General features: G+C 36.8%; 2 protein-coding genes across 2 annotated transcripts in view; both read left to right on the top strand.

Moving 5' to 3' along the window:
- stxbp5l (syntaxin binding protein 5L) overlaps positions 1-2,467 on the top strand; it is a 193,873-nt gene extending 191,406 nt beyond the window's left edge. The window contains exon 30 of the mRNA XM_079820875.1: positions 12-2,467. Within this exon, the coding sequence (XP_079677001.1) occupies positions 12-53 (42 nt within the window). The 3' untranslated portion in view covers positions 54-2,467. The remainder of the gene's footprint in view (positions 1-11) is intronic.
- A 1,192-nt stretch (positions 2,468-3,659) lies between these two features.
- On the top strand, positions 3,660-15,809 carry poglut2 (protein O-glucosyltransferase 2). The gene is made up of 10 exons (XM_079820856.1): positions 3,660-4,047; positions 6,542-6,747; positions 6,830-7,035; positions 7,181-7,258; positions 7,881-8,053; positions 8,535-8,772; positions 8,878-9,087; positions 9,875-9,964; positions 13,765-13,869; positions 15,635-15,809. The coding sequence occupies exons 1-10, from the start codon at positions 3,863-3,865 to the stop codon at positions 15,650-15,652; spliced, it is 1,509 nt and encodes a 502-aa protein (XP_079676982.1). The 5' UTR covers positions 3,660-3,862; the 3' UTR covers positions 15,653-15,809.
- The last annotated feature ends 333 nt before the right edge of the window (positions 15,810-16,142 follow it).

Genomic DNA, 16,142 nt, shown 5'->3' with positions numbered 1-16,142 from the left:
CCCCTCCACAGCTGATGCTGAAATGCAAAGACAAGAAGTGGTATCAGTTTTAGATGGTCCTCGAGGAAGGCGCACTCTCATGTACTACTCTGGTACTTGGACTTGCACTCTTTAAAAGAGAGAGAGAGCGAGCGAGAAGGATGGACCGAGAGAGACTTAAGGGCTGTTCAGCTTCTCTTCTGTCTGTGTACAGGATTGTCTTACTCTGTTAAAAAGGCGAAGGCCAGATTACGAAACGATGGACTTGTAGAATTACCGTTTATGAGTAAGTGGGGTTCCATACCCGCATTGTAAATCAGACGTCATCATTTATGTACAGGGGTTGATCAGGATCTCCTCACTCACAAGAAGCGAATTGCCTCACGCCGTGTAGATACTCGGAAAGTTACGAAATCAACAAGAGTGCATGAAACAAAATGGATGACCTATAAAAACGTAAAACTGCCATAGTAAAAAGCAGCATGTTACTTTAAAACAAAAGGGAAATAAAAGATTAACAGACTTTTATTTAATAACCTAAGCCAATAATATAAACTATGACAAAAAACTTTATATTTTTTGAAATAGCAAACAAATATATATAAACAAAAAATGTATACCTGCATTGCTATAAGGCCAAAATATTTAGTTTTTTTTGATGACGCCATACTGTTTCTTTCAGCGATGTTTATTTTCAGAATCTTTACCACGCTGTCTCGTCACATACGACACCAATTTAACCACTCTCGTACTGCAAATCAGGCCGACCACGACTCCGTTGGCCACACCCACGACGTTCAGTCACAAACGCAAACTTTTTCCGTTTTCTTTGCTGCTAGCTCACAAAAAGCACCACAACCAACTTTTTAATCCGTCTCCGAAAGGTACTTCACCCACTCCTAGAGACGTATGACGTGACATGGTTTTAGAAGTGCGAGTAGTAAAATGTATTTGGCGCCACGTGACGAGTGTGTGTCTGTGAGGTCCTTTTCGAGTGTGTTTCTCATATGTAATATTTAACGTGCCATATTCTAGATGGGTGAAGTATCTTTAACTGTAAACTAGCGATGAATTAATTTGTCTGTGGTTGATATCCTGGGCTCTTACATGTAGATAAGACAAGCCAGCCAAACTCAGACAGAAGCGTTGGCTCTTCATGCGTGTCTGTGAAAGTACAAGTACGGTTTGATTTTGTTTTCTAGTTCGTCATGTTTGGTTTACTTTAAAAGATCAATTTCAGCTGGCCTGTTATTTCGTTTCTAGTCTTTTCGGTTGCCTGGGGGCACGAGTAACAAAGATTGTGCGTTGTTTTTTTTTACCTCGCTGAGGAAAACGAGTGAATGACTTCCATTTTATCTGCCAAAGTTTTTAAGCATCGTGGAGAGATTTCCTTCACATTCCAGTACAAGGGACAACTTTTGTTCTTTTCCTTTTTTTTCTTCAATATAACGTCAAAACGATGTTTTCTACCTTACTGCTGTAGTGTCAGACGATTGTTCGCTTGTGTCTTCTGGTTGTCACTCGACTGTTGAAATGGTGTTTAGACTGATCAGTGGGCGCTACTATGTTTTTTGAATATGTGTCTGGAAAGATCAAACCGAGCGAGTCGTGAATTATAGTGTTACATGTAAGCTAAATCTTCCAGAATCGTATTTGAGACTCATGTTGTGTTTCTATGATTGTCCTCTGATGACCTCTGACCTCCTAGTGCTTTACTGTAACAATCTCAGCATATCTTCCGTAGTCCATGCCTCTGCCCATTTGGCTTTGTATATACAAGCTGCTACTCGGTAACGTAAATGTTGTGCATTGCAATACAAACTCAAGGCTCATGAGAATACACATCGTCAACCCTAAGTCAAACTTGGGCTCTTACGCAATATGACCTTTTTCTTTAGGCCTTTATGTTAAAATAATAGCTCACGATTGAAGAAGGAAGACATTGCATGTGTGAAGATTTGGACTCGAGAAGACACTTAAGATGCCAAAACCATGTAAAGATGGTCTCTGCTGAAGAAACCTGTTGGTCTTATCTCATGTTCATCATTATTTTTTTCAAATGATTCTCCAATGATTCCTCTTCAGTGTCCAAATAAGTAAAAACTGACTCTCACAGACAGGGTGTTCTGGTTGTATGTTCTCAGTTTTTATATGAAAATGTACAGTTCAACCTGGAGGAGAGCGACATGGCCATTGAACTAAATTCTGTGATTTGGATATTCCTCTGTGAATGTCGTACCTGTTTAAAGATGGTACCGTGTCTGATATTCTGACTGAAGTTCTGTAGGTCTAACTGTAGTTTCCTCCACCCCAACACCTGGTCCTCTGATACCTTCAGAGAAGGCAGCAATGTCGGTCTTGTTTAAATGGATAATGCCACCTTTCGTTCTTATCGATATTCTAGTAGTGTTATAGAGGTTATTGAAAATAAAATGGAAAAATATGTTGATGCAAATCAAAACGAAATAAACATTTATTGATGTACACAACATCACAAGACTGGTTTGTTTCTGTAATATTGTTATGGGTTAGTAAGTTGTCAACCAGGTTTGAGCTTACAGTGCCAAAAATGCATAAATGTGTATTCTGTGCTCATATTTTGAATATGCAAAATACATACACTGATCAGGCATAACATTATGAGCAACTTCCTAATATTGTGTTGGTCCCCCTTTTGCTGCCAAAACAGCCGTGGCCGTCGAGGCATGGACTCCACTAGACCCTTGAAGGTGCTGTGGTATCTGGCACCAAGATGTTAGCAGAAGATCCTTTAAGAAGTCCTGTAAGTTGCAAGGTGGGGTCTCCATGGATCAGACTTGTTTGTTCAGCACATCCCACAGATGCTTGATTGAACTCAGATCTGGGGAATTTGGAGGCCTCAAACTCGTTGTGCTCCTCAAACCAGTCCTGAACCATTTTTGCTTTGTGGCAGGGCGCATTATCCTGCTGAAAGGCCACAGACACCAGGGAATACCGTTTCCATGAAAGGGTGTTTATGTCCAGGTCCGCAACAATGCTCAGGTAGGTGGTAAGTGTCAAAGTAACATCCACATGGATGGCAGGACCCAAGATTCCCTTCAGAAGATTCCCCTATCTATCTATCTATCTATCTATCTATCTATCTATCTATCTATCTATCTATCTATCTATCTATCTATCTATCTATCTATCTACCTACCTACCTACCTACCTACCTACCTACCTACCTACCTACCTACCTACCTACCTATCTATCTATCTATCTATCTATCTATCTATCTATCTATCTATCTATCTATCCTTAATAAAAACATGTGGTAGTTCCAAAATATCATTGCACACGTGACAAGTCATTGTTTATGGAGTCTCTTCAATATATATATATATATATATATATATATATATATATATATATATATATATATATATATATATATATATATATATATATTTTTTTTATGACTGATGGCTAATGCTCATTTTCATTTACCACAGATTTGCAGTTGTAACAATACCGTGGCTATTTTATTTCTCGGTGACAGATCCGATTCCGCTATCCTACAAAAATGAATAACAGCAGAAGCAGCGGCGACAATCGCAAGCGTCTTTCCTCTTCCTATTACACAGCCAATCAGCTTCCAGTAAGTTGCGTCATCGGCGCACACAAGGTGCGAACGACCAATCACATGAGCGCATTGGGTCTTTTGCAGAGATTTTCTCACGAGGGTATCTGTGTGTTAGTTTTGCACATCGAACCGCTGGTATTCCGGTGAATGTGAGTATGTGGTGAAATGTATCAAATAGTGTTTTTAAGCAGTGTTTTATTATGAGCTTAAGAGCGTTGTCATTCTGATGAGGTGATGATAAACGAAAGCATCCACTACTGAAAGTGCTCTCACGCGCCATGAACATGTTGAGAAAACTTTTGCTACTCTTGACGCCTTGCATCGTTTTCATGACACGGAGATCAAAGGCAGCGGCAGCGCCCAGCGCGAGCAAAACTTTGATCTGGGGTCCTGGACTGGAGACGAACATTTTCCTTCCTGCTCGGTTCTTCTTCATACAGACAGTGGACACCACCGGGAGAAAGTGAGTGAGTCCTGCTGAAAGACCATAAAAGGACGATGGCTTAGTGCTTAAACGTCTGGCTGTAAAGTAAAAAGCCCGTCGACACTTAACTTCACGTCCATTTTTATGTAAGGAAAGACACAAGGATTAAGTTTCACCATACCTACCAAGCTGATTAATAACACATTACATTAAGACAAATGTATTACACGTTTTCTGAAATGTTATGTTTACATGTCCAAATGAGACAATGTCTAAATACATTTGCATGAATTTTGAATATATTTCCTGAATATAGGATAAAAGCCATGTTCAAGATTTCATTTAGTTGACATTGGTTTTTTGATATCACTTTTTATCACATCATAAATCAGAAAACTCTGTCAACAGCCCGAAAAAATACATTTTCAGTAAATAAAATGTTATATAAATCAGACAATAACGACAAAATCCTTCTGTAAAATCCTTCAGAATGAAATGGGAAAGTTTGGATGTAAATGATACTTGTGTGTCGATATTCTCTGGCTCAGTGCATGAGAAAAAAAACTCATTTTGAGAAAACAGCCTATAAAGATGTGTACTGTAATTGAAATCTACATACTCTCAAATACATAAAGTGTAATGAAATAAACACCATCATGTTTGGATGTGTTCTTTTCACTAGTCTATAAAAAAAAGCTCATAATTGTTCATTTCCAACTAGAACCAAAATTGATATAATATAGGCTCGTAATAGAACTAGTCCCAGACTAAAATGCATGTTTGAGCTGTTTTAACTGAAAGCAGCTTGTTTTGTCTCAAGTAATGTTTATAAAAGCTACCTAACTGAATTTAGGTCGAATCCTGGATTAATCTAATCTAAGACCTGTCTGTGAAACCGGGCCTCAGAGTTCCACCATCATCTTATTCTGTAGTTCTTAAAGGGTTAGTTCACCCAAAAATGAAAATTCTGTCATTAATTACTTACCCTCATATCGTTCGACACCCATAAGACCTCCGTTCATCTTCGGAACAGAAATGAAGATATTTTAGTTGAAATCTGATGGCTCTGAAAGGCCTCCATTGGCACAATGCACGGTTCACTCTCAAGACCCTTAAAGGGTACTAAAGACGTCGTTACAAAGTCCATCTCACTACAGTGGTTCTACAATAACTTGGCGAGAATAGTTTTTGTGCGCAAAAAAACCCTAAATAACGACTTATATAGTGATGACGATTTCAAAACAAGGCATCATGAAGCTTCGAAGCGTTATGAATCAGTGAGATGAATCATGATTCGGATCGCGTGTCAAACCGCCAAACTGCTGAAATTTGGCGATCCACACTGCTGATTCGACACACTGATTCATAACGCTTCAAAGCTTCATGATGCCTTGTTTTGAAATTGTCATCACTATATAAGTCGTTATTTAGGGTTTTTTTGAGCCGATTCATAAAGTTATTGTAGAACCACTGTAGTGAGATGGACTTTGTAACGACGTCTTTAGTACCCTTTAAGGGTCTTGAGAGTGAACCATGCATTGTGCCAATGGAGGCCTTTCAGAGCCATCAGATTTCAACTAAAATATCTTCATTTCTGTTCCGAAGATGAACGGAGGTCTTACGGGTGTCGAACGACATGAGTGTAAGTAATTAATGACAGAATTTTCCTTTTTGGGTGAACTAACCCTTTAAGTAAACCATCTTGGTACTTGAAGAAGCCAGAGACGAATACATAGGTCTGACAAACCTATAATGCAACATCAACAACTTTTTACGTCTTCAAAGTACTACATACACAGCCTAAAAATAGGCTTATCTGCTGATATTAGAGTGATACAAAGAACAATTGTAGAGCCTTTACTTAATCCAGGGCAATCGACCTTATTCACAGCAGCTGCAGCACCATCTTCGATTTTTAACGGGAATGAAAGCAAGGCTGTAAGGAGGAATAGACAGGATAGACATCTCTTCAGTGGGTTGAAATGTTTTTAGTGTTTTTGGATTGTTCTGCTAACGAAACACTGCAAAAATATCTTTCAGAGAAATTTTAGTATACAAAAAACCCCAGTCAATATGAGCTGTGGAAAATTATAAGTGATTTAGGAGCTTTATACAGCTTTTTACAACAGATGCCATTGAAAGTACGGTAAGTCTATCCCTCACAGTCTCGCTTTCCTGTTGTGCCGCTGCTCAGTATAAGATCTATTGTTGTAATTGCTTGAATAAATCTGCTAAAGAACAAATTAGTAGTGATTGATTAGTCTCTGTTAGTCATTTCATGTCAGTCTTTTATGACTGTATTTTTGTCTCTTTACTGCATTGTAGCAGAGACTGTGTTCCCTGACAAATGAAACAACAAATGCCTGGTGAATTCCCAGGACAGGTCTTTTTTTTATTTTTACTTTTGCCCAGGGCGGTGAAAGCATTTTGATTAAGAATCACATTTCCTGTGTTCATTGTAAGGCATCAGTTACCTCTATCATGTCTAAAATAACAATAATGCCTTTGATATTTTGAATTTCCTTATCTTTAGTTTCACAACTTCTCCTGGAGATAAAACATTCGAAGTGAAGATTACATCTCCAACTGACCCGTATGCCAGAGTCTGGGTCCAGATTTTAGACCGGAACGACGGATCATTTTTGGTTCGGTACCGCATGTACGCCAGTTACACAGATCTGCACATTGAGGTTCTTTTGAAAGACAAGCTGGTGGGGAAATCACCGTATGTGCTCAGAGGTGAGAAGAATCAAGTCTACTTTCATAATACAGTGATAAACAATGTCTAGAAGTTGACGCTAGCCTGTTTCTCACTTCCCAGGTGCGGTGTATCACGAATCTTGTGACTGCCCAGAGCCCAGTGGTGCATTATGGGAGAAGAACATGCACTGTCCGGCCTCATTCTCTCAGATAGAGAGTGATTTATCTGTGTTTCCCAGTGTGGATCCAGATCGTAATGAACATGAGATCCTTCAGCGCTTCGGGAAGAGACATAGCCTGTGCCACTACACCATCAAAAACAACCAGGTACACACACATATACACATTCAATGTGCGCATTGCAATCGTTTTGCTCCTATAGCGTATATAACTACATAAAGAAGCTAGTAGATGCCAAAGATTGTAATATGTGTCATAATATCATACCGTTTTGTATTATTTGTTACTGTAGGTTTATATAAAAACACATGGAGAACATGTCGGATTCAGGATCTTCATGGATGCCTTCCTTCTGTCCCTTACACGTAAAGTGAGTATTAGCTCAGTATACTGCTTCTACAAATGTTTTATGTACATAGATTATGTGAAGTAATAATAATGTTATTTAAAATACATAATGTATATTCTCAGTCATTTACCTTCAGAACCATTAGATGGCACTATAACATAGAGTGGTGGGAGGCGTTCAAATAAAAAAAATAGAATTTGACTTGAATGTTTACAGTGCTTATTTCAGTCCATACTAAAAGTCTTATTCTTATACAAAGTATGCAGAATGTATATTTTCATCCACTACCTACCATTCAATCATATGTTTACAAAAAGTTAATACTTTTATTCAGCAAGGACTTCATCTGATCAAAACAAGACATTCATAATGTTATCATAGATTTATATTTAAAATAAATGCTGTTCTTTTCAACTTTTTCATAAAAAAAAAAAAAATGTATTCTATTAAAATAGAAAACAGTTATTTAAAATTGTATAATTCTATAACATAATAATTAAATTGTAAAATGTAAAACAAAAAAATCTTATGGACACAAAACTTTTGAACATGTTGTATAACATGTTGTATGTTAAATGACTGATTAGTGTAAATTCATAAGTGAAAAATTAAAAGTCCATTTAATGTTGTTGTGTGTGACCAGGTCAAGCTTCCAGACATAGAGTTTTTTGTGAATTTGGGGGACTGGCCCCTGGAGAAGAGACGGGCCTCTGAGAAGCCCAGCCCAATCTTTTCATGGTGTGGCTCCAATGACACACAAGACATCGTCATGCCAACCTATGACCTCACAGAGTCTGTATTGGAGACTATGGGCAGGTAAAAAAAACTGATTTGTGACTCTTGAGAGATGTAGTAAACATGTAAAACTTTTTATGGAACAACATAAAACTTTTTTATGGATTTCTGGCATTTAAAAATCTGATTTAAAATAGTAAATAAACAGAGTTTAGTTGTAAAACTTGATTTCAACAAAATGCCAAACGAAGGAAAATTTCAAACTGAAAAAATGAGAAAAATGCAGAAACGTAGTATTTTGACTATTGGTCTCAGTTGGATTATGAATGAGATTAGATTTGAAATTACAAAATGTGTCTGTCTGTTTGTCTATTCATGCAAACAAGATGTAATATCTATGCTAACCTTTACACACATGACAAAAATGTGAAGGAGGCGGGGGTGTTGAGAAGCATAGAAAAGTTCACAATGATTGGTATAGTAAAATCATGAATCATTACATAAAAACATGAAATCTAATTGATTAACATGTATTTTCTTTGATCATTTTGTTTTGTGGCAGAGTGAGTCTGGACATGATGTCTGTCCAGGGACACACAGGTCCAGTGTGGGAGCAGAAAATGAGCAAAGCGTTCTGGAGAGGGCGAGACAGCAGGAAAGAGCGCCTTGAGCTGGTTAAACTGGCGAGGGCCAACCCTGCCATGCTTGACGCCGCCTTAACCAACTTTTTCTTTTTCAAACATGATGAGAGCCTTTATGGGCCCCTTGTCAAACATGTGTCCTTTTTCGACTTCTTTAAGGTGCGTGAATTGCACAGAATTTCAATACACACAACATAGATTTTTTTTGTTTTGTGTAATGTTATTTTTTTTAAACTGAGGTGGCTTGTATGTTTCTCTTAACAGTATAAGTACCAGATAAATGTGGACGGGACGGTAGCAGCATACAGATTACCTTATCTGCTTGCAGGAGACAGTGTGGTGTTAAAACACGACTCCATCTATTATGAGCACTTTTACAAGCAACTCCAGCCATGGGTGCACTACATCCCCTTTAAAGCTGACCTCAGTGACCTACTGGAGAAGATCCAGTGGGCTAGAGATCATGATGAAGAGGTACATCATCCCCATTCACACACAAACATCTCAAGTTCTCATTTGAACACAAAATATTGTGTGTTAAAATGTTTGGGAGCATAGACGTTGTTATCTGTTGTTACCATATTTGGATTATTCATATTTTATTATTTTTCAGCAAGGGCAGTTATTTTACCTTGCTTTTAGGTATGACACAAAGCAGAACCTAAACCCCTCTTGACCATGGTAAAATCAATACAAGACATGGCCTTTAGGGGCATATTGCTTTTATAAAAAGGCATAAGCAATATGATAAGACACAGGTTTTCAATAAATAGTTTAATTAATAATCTGTATAATATAATGAATGAATAAGAGTTATAGACTAGGGCTGAGATTAAGCCAGAATTAGGCCTTCGTTCAAGTATCTTTTATAAACGTGCCTTAGAAAAAAACATTACTGTTGTGCATCTTGAGACAAAACAATGCCACTGACATATTATAAGATATGTCAGTGCATGTTGCTTTCAGTTAAAACAGCTCACACATGCTAGTCTGGGACTAGCTTAAGCCTTGTCTGTGAAACCAGGGGATAGGATATTATATTTACATATATTATACATGGATGCATGCCTACATAACTGTTTGAATTACAGATGTTGAAGCTATTCTTTTGTTTTCAAAGCAGAAGGTTTACACGCAGCCTTGTGATGGTGCTAATTCAGCAGTGTGAGATACGGGTGAAAGGGTTTGCAGTCGTTGCACAATTGATAACTTTACAAACAATCCTACTACTTGTTCTGTTTTTTCTTTTTTTCTTTTATAGGTGAAGAAAATTGCCCTGGCAGGTCAGCAGTTTGCACGAACCCATCTAATGGGCGACAGTATATTCTGTTACTACTTCAAACTCTTCCAGGTAATATCAATTTTTATTTTTTATTTCAGTGCTCTGGTGTATCTGTTGTGGCAATGACTACACCAAAAGTGGAAAGGTCACTTACGCTGACACTACAGACTCTTGGTTGTATGCAGGGTTTCCACAGGGTTTTAAAAAGTCTTAAATATTTTTATTTTTTTAGGCTAGGCATTACATTTTAAGGCGAGGTCTTAAATCTGATTTTGTCTTTTGTAGTAGCCTAGCCACTGTGTTACGTACGTCTTTTTCACGTAGTATGTCACAGTGCGCGCTTCACCAGAGATGAGCCAGAAGGTCGCTTGAGAGAAGAGAGTGGGCAAATTCAAGCAAAATGAGAGATTGGTAATTTAACTCTCAATAGCTCGAAGATGACTCACTGAAGCCAAACTATATTTGCCGCAAGACGTTTAAATGAGGTACTATGGGAATGAAGGCGAATTCTGAATTATTTAGATCTTTAGAATGCATTTTTAGAATACTTTTCCATCAGCCTGTTAAAATGTACAACATTGCGTGTGTATTTGCACCCAACACGAAATGAGAAACATGAACGAGCGAAGGAGATGCGCTGAATGAAAATGCACATTCACTCTCTGACAGTAGATAGCGCTTAAGGAACAGCAGAAATGCAGCTGTAAACCCGTAAACAAAGTAGCTGCAGTACTTTCTGTTTCTGAACAGTTTCAAACAGCCATTCAGTCATTTGACATGTCATTTGATCATTCACATTACATCCAGTTATGCATGTTAGATTTGAACTTTTTCTAAGCACTATTACATATTTTTATATGTTACATGTTGTCATGTGTTTACTATTTTTATATTTTTAAGAGTACCGAGTTCTGCTTACATAATAAAATATATTTTGCGAATGGTAAGTTTGTTCTTTATGTGCTTATTCATTTTTATTTCTTCAGGTTTCTTCAATTGTTTTACAAAATATGCAGTTATGCAGTGTGTGTGTGTGTGTGTGTGTGTGTGTGTGTGTGTGTGTTTTTTTGTTTTTTTATCTTGTAACTTTTTTTCTGCTTACATTATTTTGATTTTATGAACTTATCAGCATGTATATCTTATCCTATCTTGATCTTTCATCTTCATCCAAGTTTTATGTTGTTCTCAAGGACTCAAAAGACAAAGGTCAAATAGCACACGTCTTGGCATCTGCACGGCACACACTGTCAGTGGTAATTTTACTTTGTCTTGATAAGACTATGGTAATATGACTAGAAGCACTTTCCTTTATCATATGATAAAGAATCATGAGCGTGTTTCTGTAAGATTAAATCTTTCTAGGTCTGCTATGGGTATTTAGCCTACTTTATACATATTTAGTGTTTAGTGTGCATACATTTTCTCCATTATTACCTAATTGTGACTTGGTGACTTGGTAAACTGGATATTTAGTAAATTTGCCACACACACAAAAGTCTTAAAGGGGTGGTAAAACACATTCTTTTGAAGGCTTGACTGTGTTTGTGGGGTGCACTGTAACATGTGTTCATGCTTCGTTTTAAAAAAAAGTGCCTTATTTTTCATATATTTGACCTTTATTATACACTGCTCTGTCCCTCCTTGTAAAACGGTCTGATGCTTTCCGGGTTGTATGAAGCCAGTCCCTCAAAAATACGCGATGGGCTCTGATTGGTTAGCTGGCCCAGTGTGTTGTGATTCGCTAACCGCCTAGTGCACGTTTGTCGGAAACGTCACGCCCCTTCCCTTTACCGGAGGCTGTGCTTTGGTCAGTATTAGAAACAACGGCGTCAATAAAAGCATATGAGCCCGAATCAGACCCAGAACATTTGAGTGAAGATGATCGAGCAGAACCTGTTCAGTCCTCAAGAGTAAAGACTGCGGATCTATAATCGCTACTGAATGGCACTGTTACTTTTGTATTTTTAGAACGATTATAGCCAAATATCTGTCGCAAGAACTAACCCAAAACAAACACTAAGCACTGGCTTTAACTAGTAAGTTAGCCAAATCACACACAGAACCATGTTTAGCATGCCTGTAGATAAACAATACATAAAAGCTCTAATCAAAGAATCATTTACACTAATGCCAGGTTCGCTGTTGAGATTTTAACGTTAGTGTTTGTAACGTTAGGTGTTCGTCGGATAACGTTAAGTATGAATGAGCATTTAACAGACTGGTTTGCAGAACAGCGTTGTCATCTGTTTACTTCCTTGCTACAATGTACAACCTATTACAGGAAAACACATCGATGAAAAATAAATCAGACTTACATGTTGTGGCCCGTAAACAGCTTCTGTTTGTAAATCCAGCTTTCAGGACAAGCCGTTGTGCAAATCCTGTATTGAACTCGCGAAGTTTGTGGAAGTTGTCCTCCATGAAATGTGCAGTGCGCGCGTCGTGCATCCACGCACCGGCAGTGTTTTTTTCACGCAGCTGACGTTGTGCAAATCCGGCATTGTAATCGCGAAGACGGTGGATGTTTTCCTCCGAGATGTGCTGCAGGGAGCCCTGTGCGCGCCTGTTCCCCGCTGTCTCATACACATGTGCATATAACATGTTGTATGTTAAACGCTCTGCAACGTACCCCCGTCTGGCTGAACAGAGCAAGTACCCCAGACCTGCAATCCGGATGAAAATAACAGCGTTTCCTTGGCATCGCGGCAACAACACTCCAGCCTACTATACCACAACAGCGCCGCGATACAAAATGGCCTCACCCCCCCTTATTTAATATTCTCGAAGGAGGGGTTTATGTAAATATTGAGCCTGTTGATGTCACCAACCCTGGAGGAATGTGTGTAGTCGTCTGCTGGCCGTTTGCTGTAGTTCTTAGAAACTGATTTCTTTAAAAGCAAATATCTCCCTTTGCTTTAAACTTTGAACGTTGTAACTTTGCAGATGTTGTTTATGCTCAAGCAGCAACATTACACGCTAGCTAAAGTTAGAATAGTGAAATCGTGGTTTACCACCCCTTTAATCTAAAAAAGTAATCACTAATTAGTTTTTGTTTCTTTTCTCTGTATATAAATTCTCAAAAAAAGAGACAAAGTTGGTAATGGAATAGTAATAATAGCAGTAATATTTTAATAATTACGACATTAAAAAAAAGAATTTTCAGAGAATATATCTTAAAAACTATCCTTTTGACTTGTTTCTTTGACAGCTTTTATTAACATTTTAAGCTAAATATATCAAGCTTAAAATACAGCTCAATTTAAGATCTAATCGTTTCTTTTTTTAACAGTAATTTTATGCATATTTTTCATTTGACCTTTTTAACACTGAGAACTCAACACCTCACTATCCATCCATCCAATATTATAATTTCCCTTTTTCCCCCCATCAACTTATTTAATTTAATTTAATTAATAAATTTTTTTAGCTGGTCCCAAGTTTCCTGAGTGCTCACAGTAGTCATTGAAGACAAGTATCCCTGAGGTCATCAACCCCAGCACTTTATGGTTTTCCATAACCATCGGCCCCAAAAATTAATCTTTAAACACGCCTCGAAGCAATTCTCAGCAATAAATCTGTGTGCGTTTGAGGTGTGGACGTGTTGGAGGTCAAAACCACATCGGCTACTTGAATTTGATGTGATTTGTACTGCAGATAAAGATGCTTGTTTAGTGTGATGATGTTGCAGTTAATTAAAGTTTAAAGGGAAAAATAAAAGTGCTTCACCAGAACAAAGAGGGTGTGTGACTGAGTTAAATAATCACAAATTGTGTAGCTGAACTGGCTTATTGAGAAATTGCTTTGCCAGTAACATTGTGTACACTAAATTAACTTCCTGCACTCATCCAGCTCTGTGTTTTTGTTTTTAGAAGTACGCTGAACTGCAGGTCACTGAGCCCAAGGTTCGAGAAGGCATGGAGCTGGTGGAGCAGCCAAAGGATGAACTTTTCCCATGTTACTGCGCAAGAAAAAAGGTCTGTGTTTCCTGGGTTATATTAAACGAAATCACCAAAATTTGAACATTCATTGCTAGTAATTGAACATATTTTACACATTAACAGAGATTGATGATGACTAAAACGTCATCATTTTACAATATATTATATTTCTAGTAGGGCTGTCAAAAGATTAAGCGCGATTAATCGCATCCAAAATAAAAGTTTGTGTTTACATAATATATGTGTGTGTACTCTGTTAATTATTATTTATATATAAATACACACACAAGCATGTATATATTTAAGATTTTTTTAATTTTTTATTTATAAAACATTTATATTTATATATATATTATAGATTATATAAATGTATATACAGTATATACATGCAAATATTTCTTAAATATATACATGAATGTGTGTGTATTTTATATATAAATAATAATTAACAGAGTACAAACACATATATTATGTAAACACAAACTTTTATTTTGGATGCGATTAATCGCGATTAATCTTTTGACAGCCCTAATGTCTAGATTTCCATCAAATTAAAATCATAACCAAACTCCATTAAGACACACAGTCAAATTAAGCGCTTTCACTGTTTTTTGTTTGTTTATTTTTTAAACAAATATTTCAGTTTATACCTAACTCATATAGCTAAATATTACTGTTAATCTTTACATTTTCAGCACAATAAAATACAATATTTATTTTTAAGAAGCAACAGTTTACCACGATACAATGCTGTACCAGTAGAGTTAATTAAGTATCTGATGGATTTATTATCATTTCATAAAGCGCACACAAACTGGATTTATGAGGGCAATACACTTTTATGACTTGGACTGATTAGCAGATTACTCTGATAAAATGTTTATATGAATTCTTTAGGTCTGCACTGCATTAGTCCTGGGGTCCGTTCTTCATACCTCGCTTAATACATCTGAGATGATTTGACAGATGGCAGATCTTCTAAGCATGATAACTGATCTCTGGCTAATTTGGTTCTTCAAACGAATTTGTGGATTTGATTAAAATATCTGGATTAAGTTGTCTCGTGTTCCCTGAAGAGGGCAGATGCATCGATACTCGAAACCCCGATCAGCAATGCAGCGATTGGATGACGGCAAGACAGCAATGTAATGACATCGTATAATTAAAAAATACACCTGACGAAAAACTTGACGAATTTTTGGACCGTCCTTTATAAGGAAACAGCCAGGCGACCAAAATGACATAAAAGTCGTAATGGATAAATAAAATGTGCACTGTTTTTTTTAAACATGATTCCGAATTATTTTTATTCACGATTTCTAGTATTTGTACAGCCATTAGTTTGCAGATTTATGTGACAGCATTAATGAAAGTTTCTTAAGGGTCAACTACTATAATATCTATCACCACTCAAATTAATCCACGCTCAGAATAACTGTACAGCGTGTGTAAGACTAAAGATAAAATTATAAAGTAATTATTACATCATGAATAAACCTCTCAATCAGTGAAACTGGTTTTGTCTTTGTAGACTACACATTATAATATTATTTTCAAATACATTTTTATATTATTATTATTATTGATTTGAATTAGTATTGCCCCTATTCAGTAAGGAACTCTTATAATAACAACCCTTGCTATGACGACAAGTCCAGAATGAGCGTCGAAGAACCAAATAATCCAATATCATACCAAATCGTCAACAATCAAATCCAGCTAATTGAGTAAGCGACGTATGAAGAATGGACCCCTGGATCAGATCAAACATTTTAAATTGTTTTTGTTTTTTACACTATAGGTCAGAGATGAGCTGTGAGAGACCTCCTATTTCATTATGTAACAGCGGCCATCAAATTTAAATGGATTTGCACCAGAACATGTTCCTACGACCACCGACTTGGTGCATCAAGTGTCATGTGACTGCAATGTCTTAACTGAATGTTTCTCTTTTTGTATTAAATCTTTCAATTTCTACATTCTTGCAAGTCTGGTTTATATGCATTCTATATTAGAATTTGCGTTTCCATTTGTTTTCCATTTTTGTTTAGATAGTCTGATAGAGGGGCTTGCTTATAGCTGGAAAATCAGGGTAAACTTTAATAAAATACCTATACAATACACAATAGAGATGTTCCACCAAGTTTGGACCATATATTCAGAATAGTGAATTATAATAGAATAATTAGAATAAATAAGAAATGTTCTTTCCTTTTTTTAGGCAATATTTTAAGGTTTATGCCTATATAGAAACTGACCTAAACCTTCTTAAGAATATTTACTTATATTTATATGATATTTATGTGACA

Source organism: Gobio gobio, assembly GCF_949357685.1.
Source record: "Gobio gobio genome assembly, chromosome: 7".
Taxonomy (NCBI): Eukaryota; Metazoa; Chordata; class Actinopteri; order Cypriniformes; family Gobionidae; genus Gobio; species Gobio gobio.
Note: the sequence above shows the minus strand (reverse complement) of the source record. Positions and strands in the feature narration are given on the sequence as shown.

Coding starts and splice junctions, on each gene's coding strand:
- poglut2 (XM_079820856.1), top strand. CDS start 3,863: ATGAACATGTTGAGAAAACTTTTGCTACTCTTGACGCCTTGCATCGTT. Junction 4,048..6,541: donor GTGGACACCACCGGGAGAAA/GTGAGTGAGTCC, acceptor CCTTATCTTTAG/TTTCACAACTTCTCCTGGAG. Junction 6,748..6,829: donor ATCACCGTATGTGCTCAGAG/GTGAGAAGAATC, acceptor CTCACTTCCCAG/GTGCGGTGTATCACGAATCT.